The sequence below is a fragment of the Indicator indicator genome, chromosome 25 (genome assembly GCF_027791375.1).
Source record: "Indicator indicator isolate 239-I01 chromosome 25, UM_Iind_1.1, whole genome shotgun sequence".
NCBI lineage: Eukaryota > Metazoa > Chordata > Aves > Piciformes > Indicatoridae > Indicator > Indicator indicator.
The window spans coordinates 6,194,569-6,215,951 of NC_072034.1; the positions used below are offsets into that span (position 1 = coordinate 6,194,569).

General features: G+C 40.6%; 1 protein-coding gene across 1 annotated transcript in view; it reads right to left on the reverse strand.

Annotated features, from left to right (window-relative positions):
- Window positions 1–626: 626 nt before the first annotated feature.
- The window catches only part of TNIP3 (TNFAIP3 interacting protein 3), a 29,911-nt gene continuing 9,154 nt past the window's right edge, over window positions 627–21,383 (reverse strand). The window contains exons 6-12 of the mRNA XM_054392221.1: window positions 20,340–20,471; window positions 16,414–16,542; window positions 13,595–13,708; window positions 11,156–11,281; window positions 9,615–9,770; window positions 6,244–6,304; window positions 627–658 (exon numbers count right to left, since the gene is read on the reverse strand). Of these exons, the coding sequence (XP_054248196.1) occupies window positions 627–658; window positions 6,244–6,304; window positions 9,615–9,770; window positions 11,156–11,281; window positions 13,595–13,708; window positions 16,414–16,542; window positions 20,340–20,471 (750 nt within the window). The remainder of the gene's footprint in view (window positions 659–6,243; window positions 6,305–9,614; window positions 9,771–11,155; window positions 11,282–13,594; window positions 13,709–16,413; window positions 16,543–20,339; window positions 20,472–21,383) is intronic.

A 21,383-nucleotide genomic window follows, 5' to 3' on the forward strand; every position in this document is an offset into this window, starting at 1 on the left:
TCTACTTGGCCTGACATCGGTGGTACCCTGCCTGCAATTACACAGATGTGTTAAAACAGTGAAGCAGATTTCATTTTTACCAAACAACAAAGTAAAAAGAGTACAGGACTCAAGATGGCATATCAGCAGATTATTCCCTGGAAACCAGTTTAAAAAAAGAAAAAAAGTTTAATTCTCAAATAAAAAAAGCATCACAACACCATTGGGCATATAAACTCTTGAATTCAAACCACATGTGTCTGTCCCAGAAACCCCAGCAAAAGCTGCAACCTCTCCCATGTGGGTTTTTAATACATTCTCATAGGCAGAACAAACAGCATCTTCAGAACAAAGGGCAGCAACACTTCCCAGAGGAGTTTAACTGGATCCTGAGGATCACTGGCTGTATGATCTGCTTTTCTATTGTCCTCATGGGGACTTCACTGGGCATAAATAGCATGCACTGAAGAAATAAGGAGCTAGGAACAAAAAAAAACCCAACAATAACAACGAAAACAACACAACAACCCCCCTCCCAAAAAAAAAACAAATAAAAAACCCAGCAACCAGTCCAGAACAAAACAAAAAACCGAAGTTGCAAGACTAGCTTGCAGCCTTTGGTCTACACATCTCCAGGTCACAGGCTGTCAGCGATGGGCTCCCCTCTCCGAGGATGAATCTACAAGAGTAAATCAATAGAAGTTGTTTTGCCATTGAGAAATACAACTCACTCATGATTAATTTCCTTCTGTTTTGTAATACACACCCCCACACCCTCAGAGCCAATACCTGCACTTCACTACAGCTTGTAATCAACCCAACCCAAACTGCACTACGTGTGAAGAAGCAGCACAGGGTGGGGATATCATACAGTGCACTAGCAGATTTTCTGTCTTCACTTTCCTCTAGCCTTGATTGTTTGTACAGAACAAACAGTAGGATCTAGTAACCTAAAGGCTCCATGTAAAATCTCTTCTGAAAAAAACAGCTGAGGTTCAACAGTGCTCACAGGTATACACGTAGCATTAGGTGCACCCAAAGGAGTAAGTAAGTATGACAGAGGGAAGAATTAGGTAGTAGTACCTATGGCTAAGTAGGTGTCTGTAGTTCAAAGATCTGTTTGATAGTAACTCAAGCTAGGAAAACAAAATAAAATGGAAGAAAGGAAATCTACTATTGCTAGTGTAACACACCCTTCCTTCCTGAAGTTTAAAAGGTTCTGGAAATGCTGGGACATGTCACTGGAAACACACACACAAGTACACACAGTATTTTAGTTACAAGAGAATCATCAAGAGTGAAATAGTTCCACTTTTGAATTTGCCCAGGAGAATTGCTCTGCAGCTGCTACACAGCAACCCCATCATTCACTTCCAAACCCACAGTGCTGATGGTATCCAAATGTATAGGAAAGAAAACTGAATCTGAAAGATTCCACCTTTGTAGCAAGTGGCGGTACCAGGAATCACTGATTTTAGTGACATCTTCTCCTTGCAAGGTAGAGCTAAAATTCATGTTACATGTTCACAAAAGCCAGCGAGAGCAATTAGAAGACTGCTTCTCTGGGCAAGGTAGATGAATATACCCATTTGTGTGTTCAGTTCATTTTGTGCAAATGTAACAACAAAGATGGTGGAAAAAGACTTTTCTAATGAGAAATGTGTTTCCAAGCTTCACATCATATGTTGTCATTTATGTATAAAAATACAATTTGGGGCAAGGGAAGAGAGAGAGGAGTTGAATATTCAGACACCTACATCCCTAGTTGGGATGTCCTTCCATTAGTTTTGTTCCTTTCCAGACCTGAGTTTCACTGGCACACACTGAGGTCACCCTGCTTATGCCAAGATGCTCTTTTGCTCCTAAGGTTCTTGTCCAGCTGGTGCAAACCAGCAGATCCCACAGCACTGCAGGCACAGTCTGCCAGAGGAGAAAGGTAAACATGCTAAAGGTGTACCCAAAACCAAAACGTGTCTCCCACCTAAGACAACATTAACAGTTCAGAAAACCTTCTGAATCTTTTGCAGTATGAGCAGGCTTCAGAGCCCAGTACAGGGTATTCCTACAGTTAAAACACTCAGAAACATTTAGGTTGGAAAAGCTTTTTAAGAGTCCACCTGATAATCCCTCAGCACTTCATCTACACATATTTTAAACACCTCCAGGGATGGCGACTCCAGCCTGTTTCAGAGTTGAGCGATCCTTTTGGTGAAGGTATTTCCCTAATGTCCAACCTAAACCTCACCTTCACATCTTGAGGCTGCTTACTTTTGTCCTCTTTCTTGTTACTTGGGAGACCAACCCCCCATCTCCTCTCAGGTAATTGCAGAGAGCAAGAAGGTCCCCTTTCAGTCTCCTCCTCTCCAGATACACAACAGGCAAAGGAAGGTGGACTTCATATAACAACAGAAGTAGTACTTGGCTGCTACTTTAAGCAAATATGGGATGAATCTCTGTATGGCTTCCTCAGATGACCAGTATGGAACTAAGGATATTTCCAGACAGCACATGGATTCTTCACTGAGTCACCAGAAAAGAGAATGATTTAATAAAAATAGCTACCAAGTCACCTATCACCAGAAGACCATCATCAACATCCCCTTTCAGTCAAGTTCTCTTAAACCCTTGACTCTTTCCTATGTTCTGTCCTAAAAGCAAAAAACCCCCCAAAAAAACCAAACCAAAAAGCAAAAAACAAAAAAAAAGCCAAACCAAACCAAACCAAAAAGCCAGAGTGTGTTAAACCATTTAAAACCTAAGGGGTACTGCATGAAAAATCCTGACAGGTTGTTTCATAGAAACAAAATTATCAAATATTCAAATTACATATCCTGCTCCTCTTCAGGTGAGGCTTTTCTGCAAACTACAACATGTTCTGTGATCTTTAGCTCCAGCTGATTTTTAAAAGCAAAGCCTTTCTTAAGAAAAGCACATTCTCAGGTTCTGGAGCCAGGTTCTGATGTCCTTTTTGCTACACTGCAGTAGCAGAAATCAGGTTGTATCAGTAGAAATCCTGAAAATAATCACATTTTCATTCCCATAGGGATGGCAAGCTGCTAATTAAATCTGTCTTGACTAGTTGGGAGCACTGATAATTTCTAATGTAATGTATGCAACAACGGCAGGCTAATACCAAAAATGTTTAGGGTCTGGGATTTTTTTCCAGGAAAATTAAGATGTCAGTTAAAATTAACTTTTTTTTGCTGTCTGGTTTTCATTGAAGACCTCCACAAATCCATTTTTCATTCCCCCTCCCCCGCCTCCCTACAGATGTCATTATTTTCAGTGGAAAACCCCACACTTCTCCCTCCTCTTCTTCCAATTAGCTGTAATTATAACAACATTAGCAGCAAAGTAGGTACCTCGAGGGCAACAATCTGGAAAGCAGCAGAGTGTGGAAGGGAACAAGAGATGATATTACACTGAAAGTAAGCAGATATGTCATGCTTCTTCCTCTGCTCATCTTTAGGGCATCCTTAGGGCTTTGCAAGTTGATTTCTGCTGTCTCTAGGTGTGCCAGGACAAGGTGGTGACCAGCTGCTCTCATCTCTCCCACAAGCCTCCAGAGCTACATCTTGAACTGAGAGGTAGCTGAAGGGCTACTCCCTGTGCCTGGCTTAAGTGGATCCAAAATAAAAGTGTACAGTTTAGGTCAGAGAAATTCAGTAATTAAATGTGATGTTCTGAAGGGGTAACTGGGGTTCTGAAATACATGCACCAAGAATCTTTCTGCTAAGAAAACAAATACAGTAAGATTAATTTTGGAAGTGAGAAAGGCAATATGTGCCAGCAGCTGTGGCATGCAAAAGGGTTCTTGCTCTGAGCAGACTTTGAGCAACAAACCTCTTTTCCAGACAATTTTTCATTAAAAACATGGGTTCAGGGAAATTCTCAAAAAATAAATCTTTTTTTTTTTTCCAACTGTCTTTTCAATTCTGCACAGTTGGAAAAGGAAGTCAACATCACTTGCCAAATAAAGTGACATTAAGTACACTTGCTGGAAATCTTTCTGCCTTTCTCCTTAAACAGAAATAATACCACAACAAAAACAAAAAAATCACACCCAAGAACAAAAAGATTGGAACCCAGTTCCTGGAACACGGAGTGAAAGAGCATGGACAAACTTACATGTTAATTCCCCTCCAAATGCAGCATTGCTGGTCCAACAAAGCTAAGCTGGAAGAATGTAAGCACAGTTTAGAACCAGGTTTTCTGCACTGCAAAAGTACCTGGGATGGGACCAGCCCAGAGGTGGGCAGGAAACGCTTTGCTGGTGAAGTGAGATAACTTCTCATTTCATCATCTTCCTCCTTAATCTCTACCTGCCAGCTATTGGTTACCTTTCCACATTGCCCTTCTCTCTTTATTGTGACCTTCAAGGAAAGGTTATTTCATAGCTCTTATCTGAGCAGCTCCCTTTAGCTACAGTCTCTTCACTTGGGAATGCTGCTGCACATACTAGCTCGTTTAAACCCACCACTGTAATTAGCAGCAGTACAAAAGACAACAAAGAAGTTGGAATGTCAAGAATACTTTCCTCACCACGTTTCTATCTTTGAAACCTTTCTCAAAACACTTAAGTGCATATTTAATACAGGTGACTGTATATAATACATAAAGCCAGGCTAATGCCTTTTAATTGATAGAAGCTGAATTTCTCTGTGATCCAAGGTTATCAAAATAATCCTTGTTTTATCAGCCAAGATAAAAAGAGTAAGAGCTCCAAAGATCTTAAAACACATCCTACACAGTGCTAGGATGGGACTCCTTGAGAATTCCTCTTTATGAAGACTGAAGGAAAAAAGGAAGGGAAAAGCCTCCTACTATCCTACTTATTGTCCTCTTGAGAAGGAGGTATTTGGATGTTCTGGACAAGGAACAGAAATAGAAAGACAGAACACACATTTTTAAAAGGTTTTTTTTCTTCAGGGAGCCAATAGTCAAGTCATAGAATCAAGCAGGGTAAAAGAAGAACCCTCTTTCTTCAGATCCCTGGACCACAGCTGTGGTTGGTGGTTGGACTTGTTCCATTCACAGTTATAAACATCCTCCCTATATTCTCTGGTGCAGTAAATCACTTTGAGTTGAAGTGGGAGGAACTACAAAATTAATCTCATGTCCTCTCTTGCAGTCACAGCACTACTTTCCCTACAACCACATCAGAACCCTCCAAACAGTTACCATGTAATTAGGGGGAGCTCATCCTCCATTTCAGCAAGCTATATTCCCACCCTATCCTCTCTTCTGTGCAAATGTGGATGACAATAAACAACAGAACAGTTCCTCTGTAGCCATCTTCTTCTAGATGTTACAAACCAGCTTTTGGTGCTGAGCCCCTGCCACCCCATATGGGACCCACTCCCACCCTGAAAGAGCAGAGACATGAAGCACACGCTCTGCTGCAGTGCACACCAGCAAATGCAGGAGGATATTATCACTCATCTGAGATGGTATCGCTACAAAGGGGCCATGAGGCATGAAAATCAAACACAACACAAAACTTTAGGCGCCATCGTTCTCAACCACTTCTGCAAGAAAAGAGGTGGTTTAGGGGAGTTTCTGAAGGAGCAGATCTAGAGGAGCAGTTGCCATCCAGAACAACATCCCTTTGTCCTTGTGGTTTCTGGTATCCATCTTTTGAGTGGTCTGAAACTACTTTGAAACCCCCAGGAACTTGTCATGATTTCAAATCCAGGTACAAATATTAAATTAAATACTCCTCCTGGTTTTCCAAAAGATAGTTTGCACTGACACTTTGGCAACTAATTAACTTTGTCCTTTCAAATTATTTTATTGGTACCTTGAACTATCAGAGCATAGCAAAGAGCGTTTTGCCTTTAAGGTGAAACAACATCCTAAAGCCTGTACTTTGTTACCAAGACTTCTAAAATCTGCCCCATCTCGGCCTCCAGGTTTGGCACATTACTAAAAGTAGTCTTAGCTGGAACAACAGAAGCTCTGAGGACAACTCAGGATGTCTTTTCTTGAGGACTATCACTAGGTGTTTAATGAGGCAAACGTGTGATTCTATTATGTGCAATAGAGATGTTTTATGGACTGCAATGAAGCTGAAAGCTGTATGTAGATAGTATTACACTAGCAACCTCACCTGTGTTGCACATACACCAGCCTTGACTCTGTGAGGCAAAGCTGTCACATAAGCACTCAACAGATAAATTGGGAAGTTTACTCTACATCCCTCAAAGGCCCCCATCTAAAAAAAAAAGCACATTTAAAATATGCTCTGTACAGCTGTTGTCTTACCATTTGCCTTGTGCTGCACATCTGGCGGAAGCTGGTCAGGAACATACCACTGATAGTCTGGCTGCACAGAACAATAAAACATTATTACAGCAGTATGGACTTCATAGACACTTCAAACAAAAGAACAGTGACATGATAAAACTGTAATTGTGCTGCGAAGTTTTTTATTAGTCATACAAAAGTAGTTTACCCTCCCAAAAAAATCTTCTATTTAGCTTTACATGTCCACTGATCGAGCCTTGCAGCTTGCTTTCTGTTTTTTATGATGTGTGGTTTAGATCCCACACACAGAAGTATCTGTGTAAACCTTTCTAGATCCCACAAACCAAAAGAAACATTAGCAGAAACAAGTCACATTTTAAAAGAGATAAGGAGTAAAGTGCACCAGAAGATACTAGCAGGCACCACATTCTCTGCACCAAAGAAGAGCGAAAGCTGGCGTATGTTGACCTGACAGGTAAAACTGTTCCAGTCTGAATACCTGCAATGTCTGTAACACTTCTCAGTGTGACAGGAATAACCACTTTAACACTGTTCTCTCCCTTCCTCCCTTCCCCAGAGGTTAGCATCAGTGTTAACATAACATTAGCTGTTATCAAGTAACTTCTTGGAAACACTGTGGGAAGGGGAAAATTCTCATATTTCTTGTAAGAGGAAGTATTGGGAAGGTTATGAACACGCAGGTTTCTTTACCTAGGGAAATCCTGGAAGAAAGAAAAACCGCATTGTAGTTTATAACACACATCATGGCACATGAGCAGCAAATTACCACTAGAGAAAACAATTTTGGGACCCAACATTTCACTTCAAGCTCTATTAAAGTGTCTATCTGGTTCAAGTAGTACACAGAGACTTGTCAAATTCCACGTAATTACTGCTTCAAATTAGTTAAACTGGGAAGATAATTCCCGTTTTGCAGAAATTACTCTGACAAGATCCTGAGTCGTCCCAAAAAAGCTCTTACAGATTTCAACTCGTAGGGAAGAAATATCATAGATTTCTAAAGAGGTTTTGCTTATACTGAGATGGCAGGATGAAGCTGTAAATACAGAAAGCAGATTTAACTGTCATGCATGTTGTCATTCATACAGCCAGGAAAAAAGGAATTATCTTATTTTCACTCAAATTTTACCATCCACAGAAATTTTAGCTAATTCTGTGCTTGTGGCCAAATGAAATAGGCTTTGATACAAAGCAAGACTCTGCTTTGCTTTAAGCACAGGTAGGTTTTCCACCAATGGCTCAAAATACACTAGTTTACATAGGTTTTTTGAGTTTCTGTTGAATTTACTGCTCTCTGATCTACTCTTTTCTTTCGTACCTACTTACTCTAAGCAAACTTGAATGAATTTCAAAAATAAGCATATTTCATGTCAGACTAAACAAAATGTTTCTACTAACAATAGAAAAGGAATGAAAAAGTGCAAGATATAAAAAGAATTTAAAAAGCAAAAGCACAGACTAAACACACAGGATTACATGCTTTTACTCAGGATACTCATTACATTCTAACACCTTTCTTCATTGCTAAACAAATTGCTCAGGGAAGTATCAAAAGCTCAGAGCAGCAATGCTGCAGTCATACAGACAAAGAATTTCAAAGAAAATTCAGAATGAAACTGGGAGTTCCAAAGCAACCAGTCAAAATGACCCCGGAGCTCCAGCAGGAATGGCAAAGTTGTAAACCCAGTGATCCCATGCAGAATTAGAAACCCAGATGATGAAACTTCAGGGAGAAGAGCCAAAATAATCTGGGACAGCATCCAAATTGCAGTGAAAAACATTCTGCAATACTTACAACTCTGATAAATGGGCAGATAAGCACACTCCCAAAGCACAGAAATGACTTGTTTGACCACAGCTTTTCCGTTTGATTTCTAGTCTGAAAGCCTTATATGTGTTTTGCAAAAAATTCAGCTATCGTTCCTGAAATAATGAGCATCTTTCCAGGTGTGACAGCTTTATAACCAGAAACACATACTGTGTATTTAGAATGACATTCACCATGTTTAAATGTGTTCTCACTTGATGTGAACAAGCACAACCCACTCAGATAACTCAAAGCACTTCCAAAACATCCTTCTTTGAAGCAATCTTTGCCTTGAAATGGGTTACTCCCCCTCACATAACCTGCCCTAACGCAAAGTTATTCTTCTTTATGCTGAGGAAGACAGGTCCCTGTTGCGTGCCAGGAAAAAAAACAAGCAACACTCAACAAGCCACACTCAGATATAACTTCCACTTCTGCTGATTTATTGTATTTATTTGCAATACACAGGCTTGCTTGGGAAAATTGCAATTCTAAAGCATTCACAGCCAGAGGTTCTCACCTGGAGAGGAACCATATTTCTCATGTAATCCAGTTTTACAGCAGCGTACCAGAGAGGAGATACTACTGGGTACAAGCAACAGCATCAGGGATTTTGCCCTTACAGTTGAATAGCAACATTGTGAGTCCTGCTGATAGTTTGCCTGCCTGCCCCAGCAAGCATCCAGGGAACCTGGGACTGTGCAGGTGGGCTGCAGTATTATTGCCTGATGGCAGGACAGTTATGTTACCCATGAATTCAAAGGCTGAGTGAAGAAGGAAAGTAGAAAGAAATATCCAGCACAAGACATGGAAATAAGACATGTTAGTCAACAAGTTTTCTCAGACAGAATACAGAGAAGACCCTGGCTACACTCTCATTTTTGTCACTCCCATTTATATTGGAGGCCCAGAAATGGGCTCCAGAGAGCAAACCCACAGTTATGAATTCAGGTAACTATATAGCTAGACAGGCTTTGAATGTGTGTTGTGGAAGTAAATTAATCTATGAAATAAGCAAGAGTCCCATCAACCAACCTTATTTTTTTAATTAAGGGATGACCACCAGTATCATTGAAAGCAAATGTGTAATAAACCCCTTTTTCTTCTTAGGGGTAGCGTAGCTAAATAGTATTTGCCAAAGTAAACTTAAAATATATCAGAATATATACTTCAAGCATAACTCATCAACCACTTACTTAAATTGCTGCAATTTTTCCTCTCTGTTCAGAGATTTCTGTTAGTTTTTAATTTGTACATGGTAGCACACTGTGCAACGCAGTATAATAGATGCTGGATCAGCAAAGAAGAAAAGAACACAACTATTGAGGAAATCAGCATTTCAGGCTAGATAGCAAGGGAAGAGACCATAGAGATCTCCAAGCTGCTCCAGACCTAGGGTTAATTGTAAAACCGGTACAAAATCTGGAAGTGACAACAAACTGGGAAACAACACGGTCAGTTGCTGGGGAGGATGTCCCAGAGATAGCACCACGTTATTTTCCCATGTGATGCCATGAGAAACTCAGTGCCCTTGTGAAACAGGAGATGGTGGGAACCTTACTGAGTGCTGGTGCTCATGAGCCCTGTGAGATGCTGGAGGTACTAGAGGATCTTGATAGTGAAGAACCAACCCACAACTCCCATGATTAGCACATGGTGAGATGAAGAGGCGAGGTGGGTAGCTGGGCCTGTCAGACTGCAATGAGAGATCTTTGGTCTGTCAAAAAATAAGCGAAGCAGGAAGAACTACATTAGCAGTGGGGTACAATGACCAACTGAATATTCACATATGAACTCATCGGCAAAAAGCCATGGGGAAGAAACCCTCCTCTCTCACCACAGGTCACAATGCTGATCATTTAAGCCCCTTCAGGCTGTTTATGATTAAAAAAATTCTTTAAGAAAGCTGACTTGTGCTCTTTACACTCATGACTATGAGAGGTTCTCACTGTGTCCATTGTCCAGTTGGGGTTCTGCAAGAAATGTAGTCTTTTACAGTTTCTAGACAGTGCCAAAAATATATAGGAGGATGGTACTCTGAGTACTCTGTCTTCTACAAAAACATTGCTTTATCTTACTGAACTACTCAGGAGGGAGCTGGTGGGTGAGGGAAGTACACTTGACAGATATTGCATGCAATGTACTTCTATATACCTGGGATGCAAATCATGGCATTCATTCCCTCTGGTATTGCTTGAAATGCTTGCAAGTACCCATAAAAGGACTGACAAGTCTGGGGCCGTACTGCAGCAATGGCCACCATCACCCAGGACACCCATTGTGCTCCCCACTCCTGCTGAAGTCAAGGGGGTGAGAGGTGCTTGACAGCACCTTGCCTCTGCTACTACTGCAAGACTCTACTAGTATTGATGCATGGGTTAGGTGAGAATAAGCCAATACTGAAGTTTCTGTTTCACAATAAGGTTGGGGAGGGCAAAAAATCATCAAAGGACATTTTGGCAATTGCCTGTCCTTTGAAGACATTGCAAAATTTTGTCAAGACAGGAAACCTCAACATTTCATCATTTTTAAATGAGAATTGAGAAAGCTCAAGAGTTTTGCATGCTATGATTTTACTATGGCTTCCTTAAAGTCTGTGACCAGAGTACTGACACTACTGTCAAGAATTAAAAGGGTGTTGCAACAAAAAATTATTGCAGCGGCTGCTCAGCTAATTTGGATGGAGACAGTTTTTTTTATTCAGTGATATTAAGAGAGCTCTGTAATTCCACTGCAGAGGTCAGGATTAATTATAGAAGCTTTTTATTTCAAAAGTTGGTTTGATGTTTCAAGTCTTATATCTAGTGCCAGTGAAACAATTGGCAGTCCTCTGATTTTGGTTCTCCCCTGCTCCATTTTAAGATATGTTTAAAGAGTTTTTGCATCAAATACTCCCTTCATCTACTTAATTTGGAAGTCACCTCAAATCGCTTCTCATCTTCTTACTGCATTACTTCAGAATGATTTCATCCCAGGTGGTGACCCCATATAAAATCCAATGTTAATTAATGGAAGCCAGAAAGTCTTGGGTTGTGTGGAAAGTGAGAAAATAAAAATAAAATACACATGTGCTGGCAGCGTTAACTTTATTTTGACTCATACCTGCGAGTTTAGTTTATTCAGTTGAGACTGTAATCTCTTGTTAATTTTCTGCAATGCTTCTTTCTCCTCATTAAGTCTTTCTCTGTCAGACCTCTCCTTTCTGAAATCTTCTTCATATATTTGTACCTGCAACCATTATGACCAAACATGTCAATTTCAGCAGAGCCTCAATGGAAGTTTTCATCCACATTGTTGTTCTTAAAGAGTGGCCAAGCAGTGGGCTATATTCTAAATGGCTCCCCCCCCCCTTAGAATTCTGCAACCAAAAGTTTCCCTCATCTTTTTTATGGCAAACACCAAATGACAAGCAATGGCTATTCCCCAGTGGCACTGGTCAGTCAAAGCAGTCCATGGTTGCAGAATTTACAGACCCTTGTAGCTTAAAAGGGTGACTGCAGGTATCAGTTTTAGATCTTATAAATAAGATAGCAAATACTAAAGACATTGTTTTAGGGGATAAACAACAGCAGAACAAACATTTTACTAACATTTTTTGAGTTTTCAGTTATCACAATTATAAAACTACAGAATGGTTCAGGTTGGAAGACTTAACTCTGCCCTTTATCTCAGATGCAAGCAGTTACAATTTTCATGGAGATGCTGGCATAGCACCAAAACCTGACTTCTTGCACACAGTTTGACAGAACATTATCACCTTCTCTACCCTAATGATGAGCCACTATCATCAAATAATATTCTGCCTTTTTACAGCCCACTGAATGTCAGTGGCCTTGAGCCTGCCTCACTTTTTCATAGCTGTCTGCAGCTTTACCTTACCCACTGTACTAGCTGTCTATCCACGGTGTGCTGACAGTCTGTTTCCAAAGGACTTGCTGCTCATGGCCTGCCTGTTGTACAGATCCCATTTCTTTTTGCAGGCAGCAACACTATGACTTCATGAGAGGACTGAAGAAATGTTACTATCTCAGTGAAAGAAAAGTCAACTCGAGGCTCAATAAAATATTTAGCTACAACAGGCAAGTTGTGAAATCTCTGCAAGGTTTTTTTTCAGACTTGATGGTCACCCACTGGATGTAACCCCCTTTGCTGAACAACACTGCATAAAAGGAACAAAGGCTTGGTGTGGCATTATGGGGACTTGGCCATGCACACCCCGATCGTCTGAAGCAGAGGCAAAGTTGTCACACAAATCTAGATCTCTTGTACCCCTATTCATCTACACCCTTTTCTCCTCAGTATCCCTGTCCATCTGCACTCCTCTCTCCTCAGTATTTCCTCATTTCAACTCTCCTGATTTCCACTCTGCTGTCCCACCTCCCACCCACTCCTCAGCTGTATGATCTGCTGGAGCTGCAAGGGAACCACTTTGTCAGTTTTGCCATTTCTTCTGTTGCCCTGAGAAAGGGGGGGACCCTCTCAAGGAACGGATCCCTTCATTTCTTCTGTTGTGGTCAATGATGGGCTGATGACAGACAAGCTCTGGTGAGGCTCTGTCATGTCACTGTTTGTCCCACAAATCCTTCCTCTATACAGTTAGAGCCTCCTGCTCCATTTTGTGCAGAAGGAAGTCTGGAGTCACTATACTGATTTATACAACTAGAAAAAGACATTCATAAAATGGATACCCCATGAGAATTCTGGGAAAAAAAATGGTTTACTTTATTTTATTGTGTAGAATGAAATAACTCATTCCTGTACAATCAAGTGCAGGATTTTATTCTCCAGCATGTGGCAAGCATTACATTAGAGAGCAAAATCTGGCTCTGCTGTCAAACGTGACAGAAACAAGTATTTTATTCCCACTGAATAAAATTCCCATTCTGATCACATCCACTTGTGTGTCAATAATGTTAACCACAACCCTGTCTTAAAATGTGAAATTATCTAAAAAGTATCATGCTTTTGAGCAGATTCCTTCGCATGGAAAGAAAAAGAGTGCACAAAGCACTTGAATAGCTGAGCACAAAAATAAGAAGTAAAATAAATACACTCCTCTGTAGTGATTGATATGCAAGTTATGGATGCAAATGTTTTGCGTCACACTTTGAAAAACTGCAATGCCAACCCTCTAGTTTTCTAAGAGTAAGATTCTTAAGAGAACTCACTGAACTTCCAACTTCTAAAAAAAAAAAAAAAGAGCAGAAGACACAATCAGTAACTCATTAAGTTTAGCATTCCCTCTGAATGAAATTCAACCCCTAGCAGAGAGTTGGCAGGGTGTCTCCGAGAGTCAGGAGGGCCATTCTGCTGCTTCAAGTCCCACACCAGTCCTTGTTTTAGTTTTTTGCAAGGACTCAGTTTCACTTTGTGGACACTGCAGTGATGACAGCATCTCAGGAAACACCATCTGAATGGGCTACAGCTAAACTGGTTCCTTTCAAAAGCTCTGCATAGCAAGTCTACCAGGCACAATTCTTGGGTGAGAGACCAAAATTACGCTGTATGAAACTCATCAGGCTTACTTCTAGCTGTTCTTACCTGCTGTCTGAGAACTTCAAGTTGAATTCTCATGTCCTCAAGGCTGTTCTTGTCACCCTTCTCTGAAGTCCCAAGAGCAGGTGCGTGCTGCTTTTTCAATGCATCCAGAAGGGCCTATAATGTCAAACAACAGAATTAAAGAGAGATTCACCACATTAAAAAACCTAAACTTTTAAATTATCAGAATGTTTGCCTCTAAATAGCTTAGAGTGAGTCACAGACTTGTGGTGGTTTCCCCTTCATTTACAGTTGCTTCAATTATATATACTGGATATAAATTCCATGAAGAACACAAAAGCACAACTAGGTCCACAATTTCAAAGTGCCTACACTCCATCCATGAATTTTAGTCAGTGTCATTTAGGGGACTCTGCTTTTAACTTATAACTATACCCAGCATTGACCTATGGAAATCACAGCTGCAAATCTCATTCATTAGCACCATTTCCAGTCAGAATTTGGGAAAATAAAGACAGGTGTCTGAACTCAGATGAGGCCAAAACCGAGCAAACAAAACCCCCAAGAACACAAAAGAAATATTCAAAGTTGGCCTAAAAATGTGCCTACAGTAAAGTCTGACTGAAACATTTTTTGCAGTAAGAGCACGAATTTGTTCAACTGAGAGCAGAGGAGAATTTATGTAGACTCTATAGTTTGTCACTAGAGGGAGTTCTGAATACACACACCACACTGGTAATGCTCTTACTCCTATTTTTCAATCAATTTCTGCCACAGTTCTTTGCATTTTGTTCATTTTTAACAGTATTACCCAGCTCTCCCTTTAACTGGAGTAATTTTTAAATCACTCTTACCCCTCTTTGTCTCTAACAACACTGTTATTTTTTTTTTTACTCTAGCACAAATAATTTGAAATTTTCAACATTAAAAATGTAACTTTATGATTGATAAATTACTACCTTGGTTTCCAAATCTACAAAGAGGATAATTGGTCTGGTCCGTGCACCTAGAAATCTCTTAAGGCCTTGAGAACGTGTTAGGCTCGGGAGGAAATTTTAAAGAGATTTACCTTCTAAACATGAGAAATGGGATGAAGTAAAGCACTCTTCAACCTCATGTCTTTCATGAACCCCAGATTTTGTTATAGGAGGAAATATATTAGAGTTCATTAGTCTATGTTTAAATAACAACTGAGCAGCAAAGTTATGAAATAAGTCAGAAATTTGTCTTGAACTACATCATGGAGAAGGGAACAGCCACAGGAAAGTCAATAATCTTGGAATATAGCCTTGCAAACTCTTATGGTATTGCAACATCACTTTCATGCTGCAGACATCAAAGAAAGACCAGATCAGACTTGATGCTTTGACTGTGATTAAAAAAAAAAATACAACATATGGGTGTTAACTGACACAGTTGTATTTGAAAAGACCAAAAGAGCTGGGTCAGCTCAGTTAAAGTGTCCTCTAGTCAAAATATGATTGGTTTCTGTAGCTATAGGGAAAGAGCAAATGCCCCCAAGAGCAACCACTGGATTAAAGTTCTGCTTCACAGAGGAGCCACATCTGCCTCACACAAGGAGTGAGGCAGAGCTGTTTGACACTGCTACCAGAAGAACAAATGTGTATCACCTGGCCAGAATAAATTCAGCCCAACTGAAACAGATGAAAGCATCTAATGAAATAAGGATTACAGTTCCAGAACAGCTTTCCCACAGAAGCACAGTAGAAGTTTAAGTATTCTTTAAGGAAAAAATTGTTTGATTTCAGAGATTTGAAAGAACTTCAAGTCACTGAACCTGCAATAGCATAGAACAAGACTTAAAAGAGCACAGAAGGCCCCTTCCACTCTTACAGCAGTCATGACTTGAGATTTGAAGGGTGCAAGGACACAGAAAATCAGGGAATTACTCATAGGAAAACATGTTACATGAAGTTGACGTTTCATTTAAAAGAATTGTTTATTAACCCATCTGTCATAGTTCACAACAAAATAAAACATTGAAGTAAGTTGCTTTATAAACAAGACCCTGAATGAAACTCACACTGAGCCTTTGAGCGTGTCCTTTCATGTGAATGCCTTTCAAAAAGAACTAGAGATGATATGTTCTGCCAGACCCTTTAATATGGCAACATTCCTTCTTTTCCCCTGACTTTTGCACATCATGGCTTGTGCATCACTTAAAGTTACACAGCAATGATGTACTGCAGTGCATTTCCTCAGGAAGTGTTTGTGGTTCACCATGAAATACCAAATTGTTAGAAAACACCCACTGCTTTATATGATCTTTTGATTTAACAAAATTACATTTATTGCTTTCACTCAGTAAAAAAAAAAAAAAAATCCCATTTAGCTATTTTTTGGCAATCTCCCCAAAGAGACATATACATATAATACCTAAATACATATGTATGCACATGAAAAGTAAGACAGCAGCATGTCTTGTGAGAGCAGTTATTATTCTCAAACAGGTTTTAAACTGTCTCAACTTCATCACTGTTCCACAGGATGTATATGAAACTGTCTTTGTGCCATTTCCCTGTTGTACTATGAGGGAGAATGTAGAAAAAGCTTAGATAATGATATAGAGAGAGGTTTCACAAGAGAAGCCAAAACTTCTTTTAGCTTTCCTCTTTGCAATGCAACCCTACTACCCACCAAGAACAGCATGCACAGCCATTAGCTGAAGTAAGTTCTAGCTTGTTCCTCCAGGTCCCAAATGGTGATCATGAGTTTGCTACCATGAACAGGTTGCTCACTCAAGACTGAAAAGATGGGCATCTGGTAGTGCTGCTGCTTGACAACAAAGACTCTAAAATTAAAGGAAGAGGTCCTGATCAGTGGCTGACTCTTGTTCATACCTTATTGAGACGACTTATTTCACACTCATAGTGTTCCTTCTTTCTGACCATTGAGGCATTCTGCTGCTTCAGGAGCTTGTTCTTTTCTTTTATTTCAAGGAGAGCTTCACTAAGGACCTTGGTTTCTTTCTGGGATGCAAAAACACAGAGAGATGCTGCTGAAATGCAGATGGAACCATTTTTCAAGAACAATTTTCAGAATATCTTCTGTCTGGCAGATGTGCTGCATTTTTCTTGTCCCAAACACAGCTGGGAAGGGAGGCAACAGGAAGGTGGATGGTTAGTTAAACCCAGATATGATAAAGTCTGTGGAAATTGTTTTGACCACTCACCACATGATGAGACAGAGACAAGACACCAGACTAAATCTCTGCTCTTTACAGTCTGCAATTGCACAAAGGCATGAGAAAGTTGGCAGGCCAAGCAGATTGGTACCCTATAGGTAATTATTCCAAATTCCTCTTAGGTACTCATAGGCTAAGGCCAGGACTAAACTGGTAGAGTCCCAGCCACTCCCAGTGTCATACAACTTTAAAGACAAAGTCACATCTCAGTGGTGTGAGGGCTTTTTCCATTACACAAGAGACTGAGGCAGGTCTCAGCCTGCTCAAGATTTACCAAGCTATCAACCAAAGCTTGAAAATCTACTTTTTTGACCTGATCACAAGTGTCACTGACTTAAGCTTGACCCTTCCTAGCACATATGCCTACACTGATGCCACCCCAGTAAACTACCAGGAAGATGTCTCTACTTGCAACAGGATTTACACACTGATCTTTCAAGATGGTACCTGAAGAATTATCAGGGCAAATTTGTCAAACTTCAAGCTTGATTCTCTTCTCCTATCACTTTCAGTACAGCTAATTTCAATGTATAGTCATAGGAGCTAAGCTCCAAAGCAGATCCTGAAGCAAATGGCACTGTTTAAGCCTCTCTGACAGGGTCATGCATTCATCACAAGCCCACTTTTGCCAGGCTGCATTAAACCAAAGCTGCTTAGGCATAGGAAACAGAATAGCTCATGCTGCAAAAAAATAAGAAACTATTACAGATATTCTTCTGCAGCTGTTTCATGTGATTAAAAAAATGAGATCAAACAACCATAGGACACCATATGAATGTTTGGGGGGGGGTTTCTGTGCAACAGGCATATCAGTATGCAGACAGCTACTAGGCATTTATGGTTTGGGCATCATCATACTAACTGATCCAGTGAAAACACATCCCTGAGAAACGGTTTCTTACACGAGGACCATATTTTTTTCCCCTGTACTAAGCTAGTTGGACATTTCATTTTCTCCAAAAAACTGGGCAAGATCATCCGGGTATTTTTGCATTAAGCATAGGAACTCAGCCAGGAGCTATGGGCAAGCTTCTGTGTACACATATGCTTTACGATATTAAAGAAAACCCAAACAAACACTAGAATCTAAACCAGGCTTTTAGCCATGTTCTTATCTCTCTTCACCTTTGCTGTCTTCTTTTCCTAACTCCTAGCACACGTTCTCCTTCTTGGAGGATGACAACTCTGGAAACAAGGTGATGTATAACTAAAGATTTCCAGTTTGTTCAGGTTTTTGAACCATCTGACTTCTTACATCTACTGGTTTTTATTCAAGACTGAATCTTGGGTGTTATGGCTCCTAGACTTGCCGGTGACTAGGCTGGTCCTTGATTCCTGTCCATGGGTACACAGTCATGGCCAGAGAGAATGAAAATTAATTTAAATCTCCAAAACAGTCCATTTTCCTCTGCAGGACATGGAGAACATGGGGACAGAGAAAGTTCACAGTATTATGATTCTGTAAGAGCCTTACTTCCAGGTGTGAAAAATAACATTTCTCTTTAAGACAGCAGCAGCATGTGAGCTGTTGCAGATTGTTTAGTGCTGCTGCTTTTCCTGAATGGCTCAGCAGAGCACCCAGAGAACTGCCACTCTGAATAAACGTATTTAGAAGGTACTGTCATGCTGCTGGACTAGATAAGCAAGGAGGGAACAAACATTTCATTGCTTTGCTCTGACAATTGGCCTGTACAGCCCATCCCAGCTTGCAGCTACAGGGCTGGAAGTAAAGCATTTTGAAAAAGAAAGAGCTGTTACCTTTCAAGAAAAGAAAAAAAAATACACACACACATATATATATATATATATATGTATAAAACCAAATGCAGGTATGAGGAATGTTAGTTGCTGCAAAAAACCCCAACGAAGATAAATCCCTAAAATATTATCTTGATGTATCTGTCAACTCGGGCCTCTTCCACATCTGCTAAACTTTAAAGCAGCAAGTCTGCTCATGTGCTTTCAGGATGAACGTATCTTTATGCTCTCTTCTGAATCATGCCCTGCCACTTCTTCATCCTGCCCCATGGGTAGGCACAGGATAACTTCAGCTGGCACAGCTGCTGATGTGGGCGTTACAATCCCTGTTGCTCACTCTAAAATCTCTGCTTTTAGCAGCTCCTTCTGACAAGGTGTAGATCTCCTGAATCCCTGCATGACATCCAGAAAGTAAAGAAATTGAGAGTAAATAGAATTGCTTAGTGGCTGAATATATAATTTGCAAAGAAATTGGTGGTTTAAGGCTGAAAGTCCATGCAGGTTAACCTGCCCCCATAAGAGATTTTTGGCTTGTATTTGTCACGTAGTTCATTATTCATGTATGTACTAAAAAAAATTGGGAGAGTGTACTGCTCAACCTTACCTTTTCAAGTAGCTAGAGCTATTTTTCCACAGCTATCATGTATCAAAGAACAGGCAGTTAAAACCTTAGTAATATGAACAGGAAGGTGAGTTGCCTCACGCTGAAACCACGCTTGGAGCAACTACAGGCAGCGATTCAGCAAGTACATAATGACAAACACTACTTTAAAGCATGTAAATGGTCCCATTGGTTGGAAATGAGGCATGTGTTTAGCTATGACCATAGCATGATTGATAAGCATGATGAATGTTCTGCTTCTGAACATTCATGAAGACAGAAGCTAACGGTGGTGCATTTCTTTTCCTGCAGCACCTACCTTACATCTTGCCTGAGCCTAGAAGTGATGAGATTTTCAGGTTTGTTTCATGTTATCAAGCACACTGAGAAGCCAAAATTCAGCCAGAAAGTCTTACAAGAGGTTAAGAAGTGTATGATAGCATGAAGCAGAATGAGAAGGGGAAGCACCACTCTGTGGTGCTTGTAAAATGTGGCACAAAGTTTTGTGTGTGCATTGCTCATGTATATACCAATCACTCAGGCTGGTGGTTTTACTGTGGTGGAATTCAGCTGAGGGAATCTAACTTGAGATGTGAATGCCTACACAAGAGCTAGCACCTAATGAGTCCTGAGAGAAGCACCTAACCACTCTCAGGGTGAGGCAAACACCACTCAGTAGCAGCTGACTGGCCCAGGCACTTTCTGCTTTCAGGGCACCAACAACATCACCAATATTTACAGGGAGCTGAGCCAGCCAGTACACATATAAAAGCCTATATTGTTGAGACCAAAATGTGGCTGTCTGGAGCTGAATTAATTCCTTCAAGTATTTATTACCAAGCATCTCATATAACAAGTGCAATGATGTTCCTATTTCATTTGAAATCACTGTAGCATTTTCATCCACAAAGAAGTTCACCCCAAAATGAGGATTAAGAAAGGAAATCTCTGCAGCATTCATATCAGTCTGGTCTTTACTCCCACACACACACACGACTGCTGTGCTCTCTGCCAATATCTACTGAAATGGCTCTATACATAGTTCTCTGAGATCAGAGAGATCAGCCACTGCCTTGGGTACCATACTGAAGAGCACTCAACACCACAATCTCATCTCACACTGTATGGCCACCCATGCTGGCCGTTCACAAGGAGAGGAAGAGGACAGGCAAGAAAGTGTTCAACACTGAGCACAAACAGGGTAACAGAGTGCACTCTCCTACCGTTTCCTGCAACGGCCTCTCTCTGCCCAGGCTTTGCAACCTCCCATCTTCTGGATACTGTTGGTGTCTCTCTTCCTCCAGCTTACTCACTCTCCTCTCTGACATGTCCAGTTTTGCTTTCATTTCTGCCAGCTGAAAAGCAAATGACAGAGAATGGTGGCTGACTGGGGATCCTGAAAGGCACTGCACTTCAAAGCTGCCTTCAAATCCTGTCAGCTCTCAGAATATCAGTGTCAAGAAGTGGATCTGGTGTGTGTAAAGTCCCCAGCAACTAATTTTCCCCTCCCCACCTCTAAAATCCACTACTCTGTCTTAATGATTGTGGGCAAATTCTCTGTTGGTGTTAACCCAGTTATGTCTTGCACTGTTTTGCTGCCAAAGAACAACTACCAAGGGTCTGTCCCTCCAAGTGAATATTCCATTTTAATTTTTTTTTCCTATAAGCAATTTGGACTCCCGATCCAGTGGTGCACATCCAAATGATCTAGCCAAAGAATGGAGGGAATGAAAAAAATAAATGGAGGAAATGAAAGGGGAAAAAAAAAGTTATCACAGAAATGCTGTCAATAAAGCTTACTGGAATATATTTGAGAAAATTTTCCTGATAAGGACATGAGGTCACTCTGCCACCTTCCCTTTCACAGAAGGAAACAGGAGATGAGAAGTGTCAGTCAAGGAACCAATGTGGGGTTTAGGGTACCAGGCAAAATTGTAAGCAGCCAGCTTCAGTAGGCAGCTGATTATAACATTCATAGCAAAGATGCCAGGCAGCTGCCAACAGGGAATGAAAGCTGGGCCAATGGGATCTTGACAAAAGAGAAATAAAATATATTTATTTACAAAATTGTTAATTTTTTAATAAAGAGCTTTTGTATAGAGCAGTTTCTCAAAAGTTAAGCAGGCTCTCTGCTTATAGAAGGCAGCATTCATGGAGGATCTGAGAGCTCCCCTCATTATAAGGAGCCTCAGTGAGTTTCCAGGCTTCACAAGCCAGCCACAAGAGATGGGACAAGAACCAGCAGCTATGTGATGATGCAGATCAGT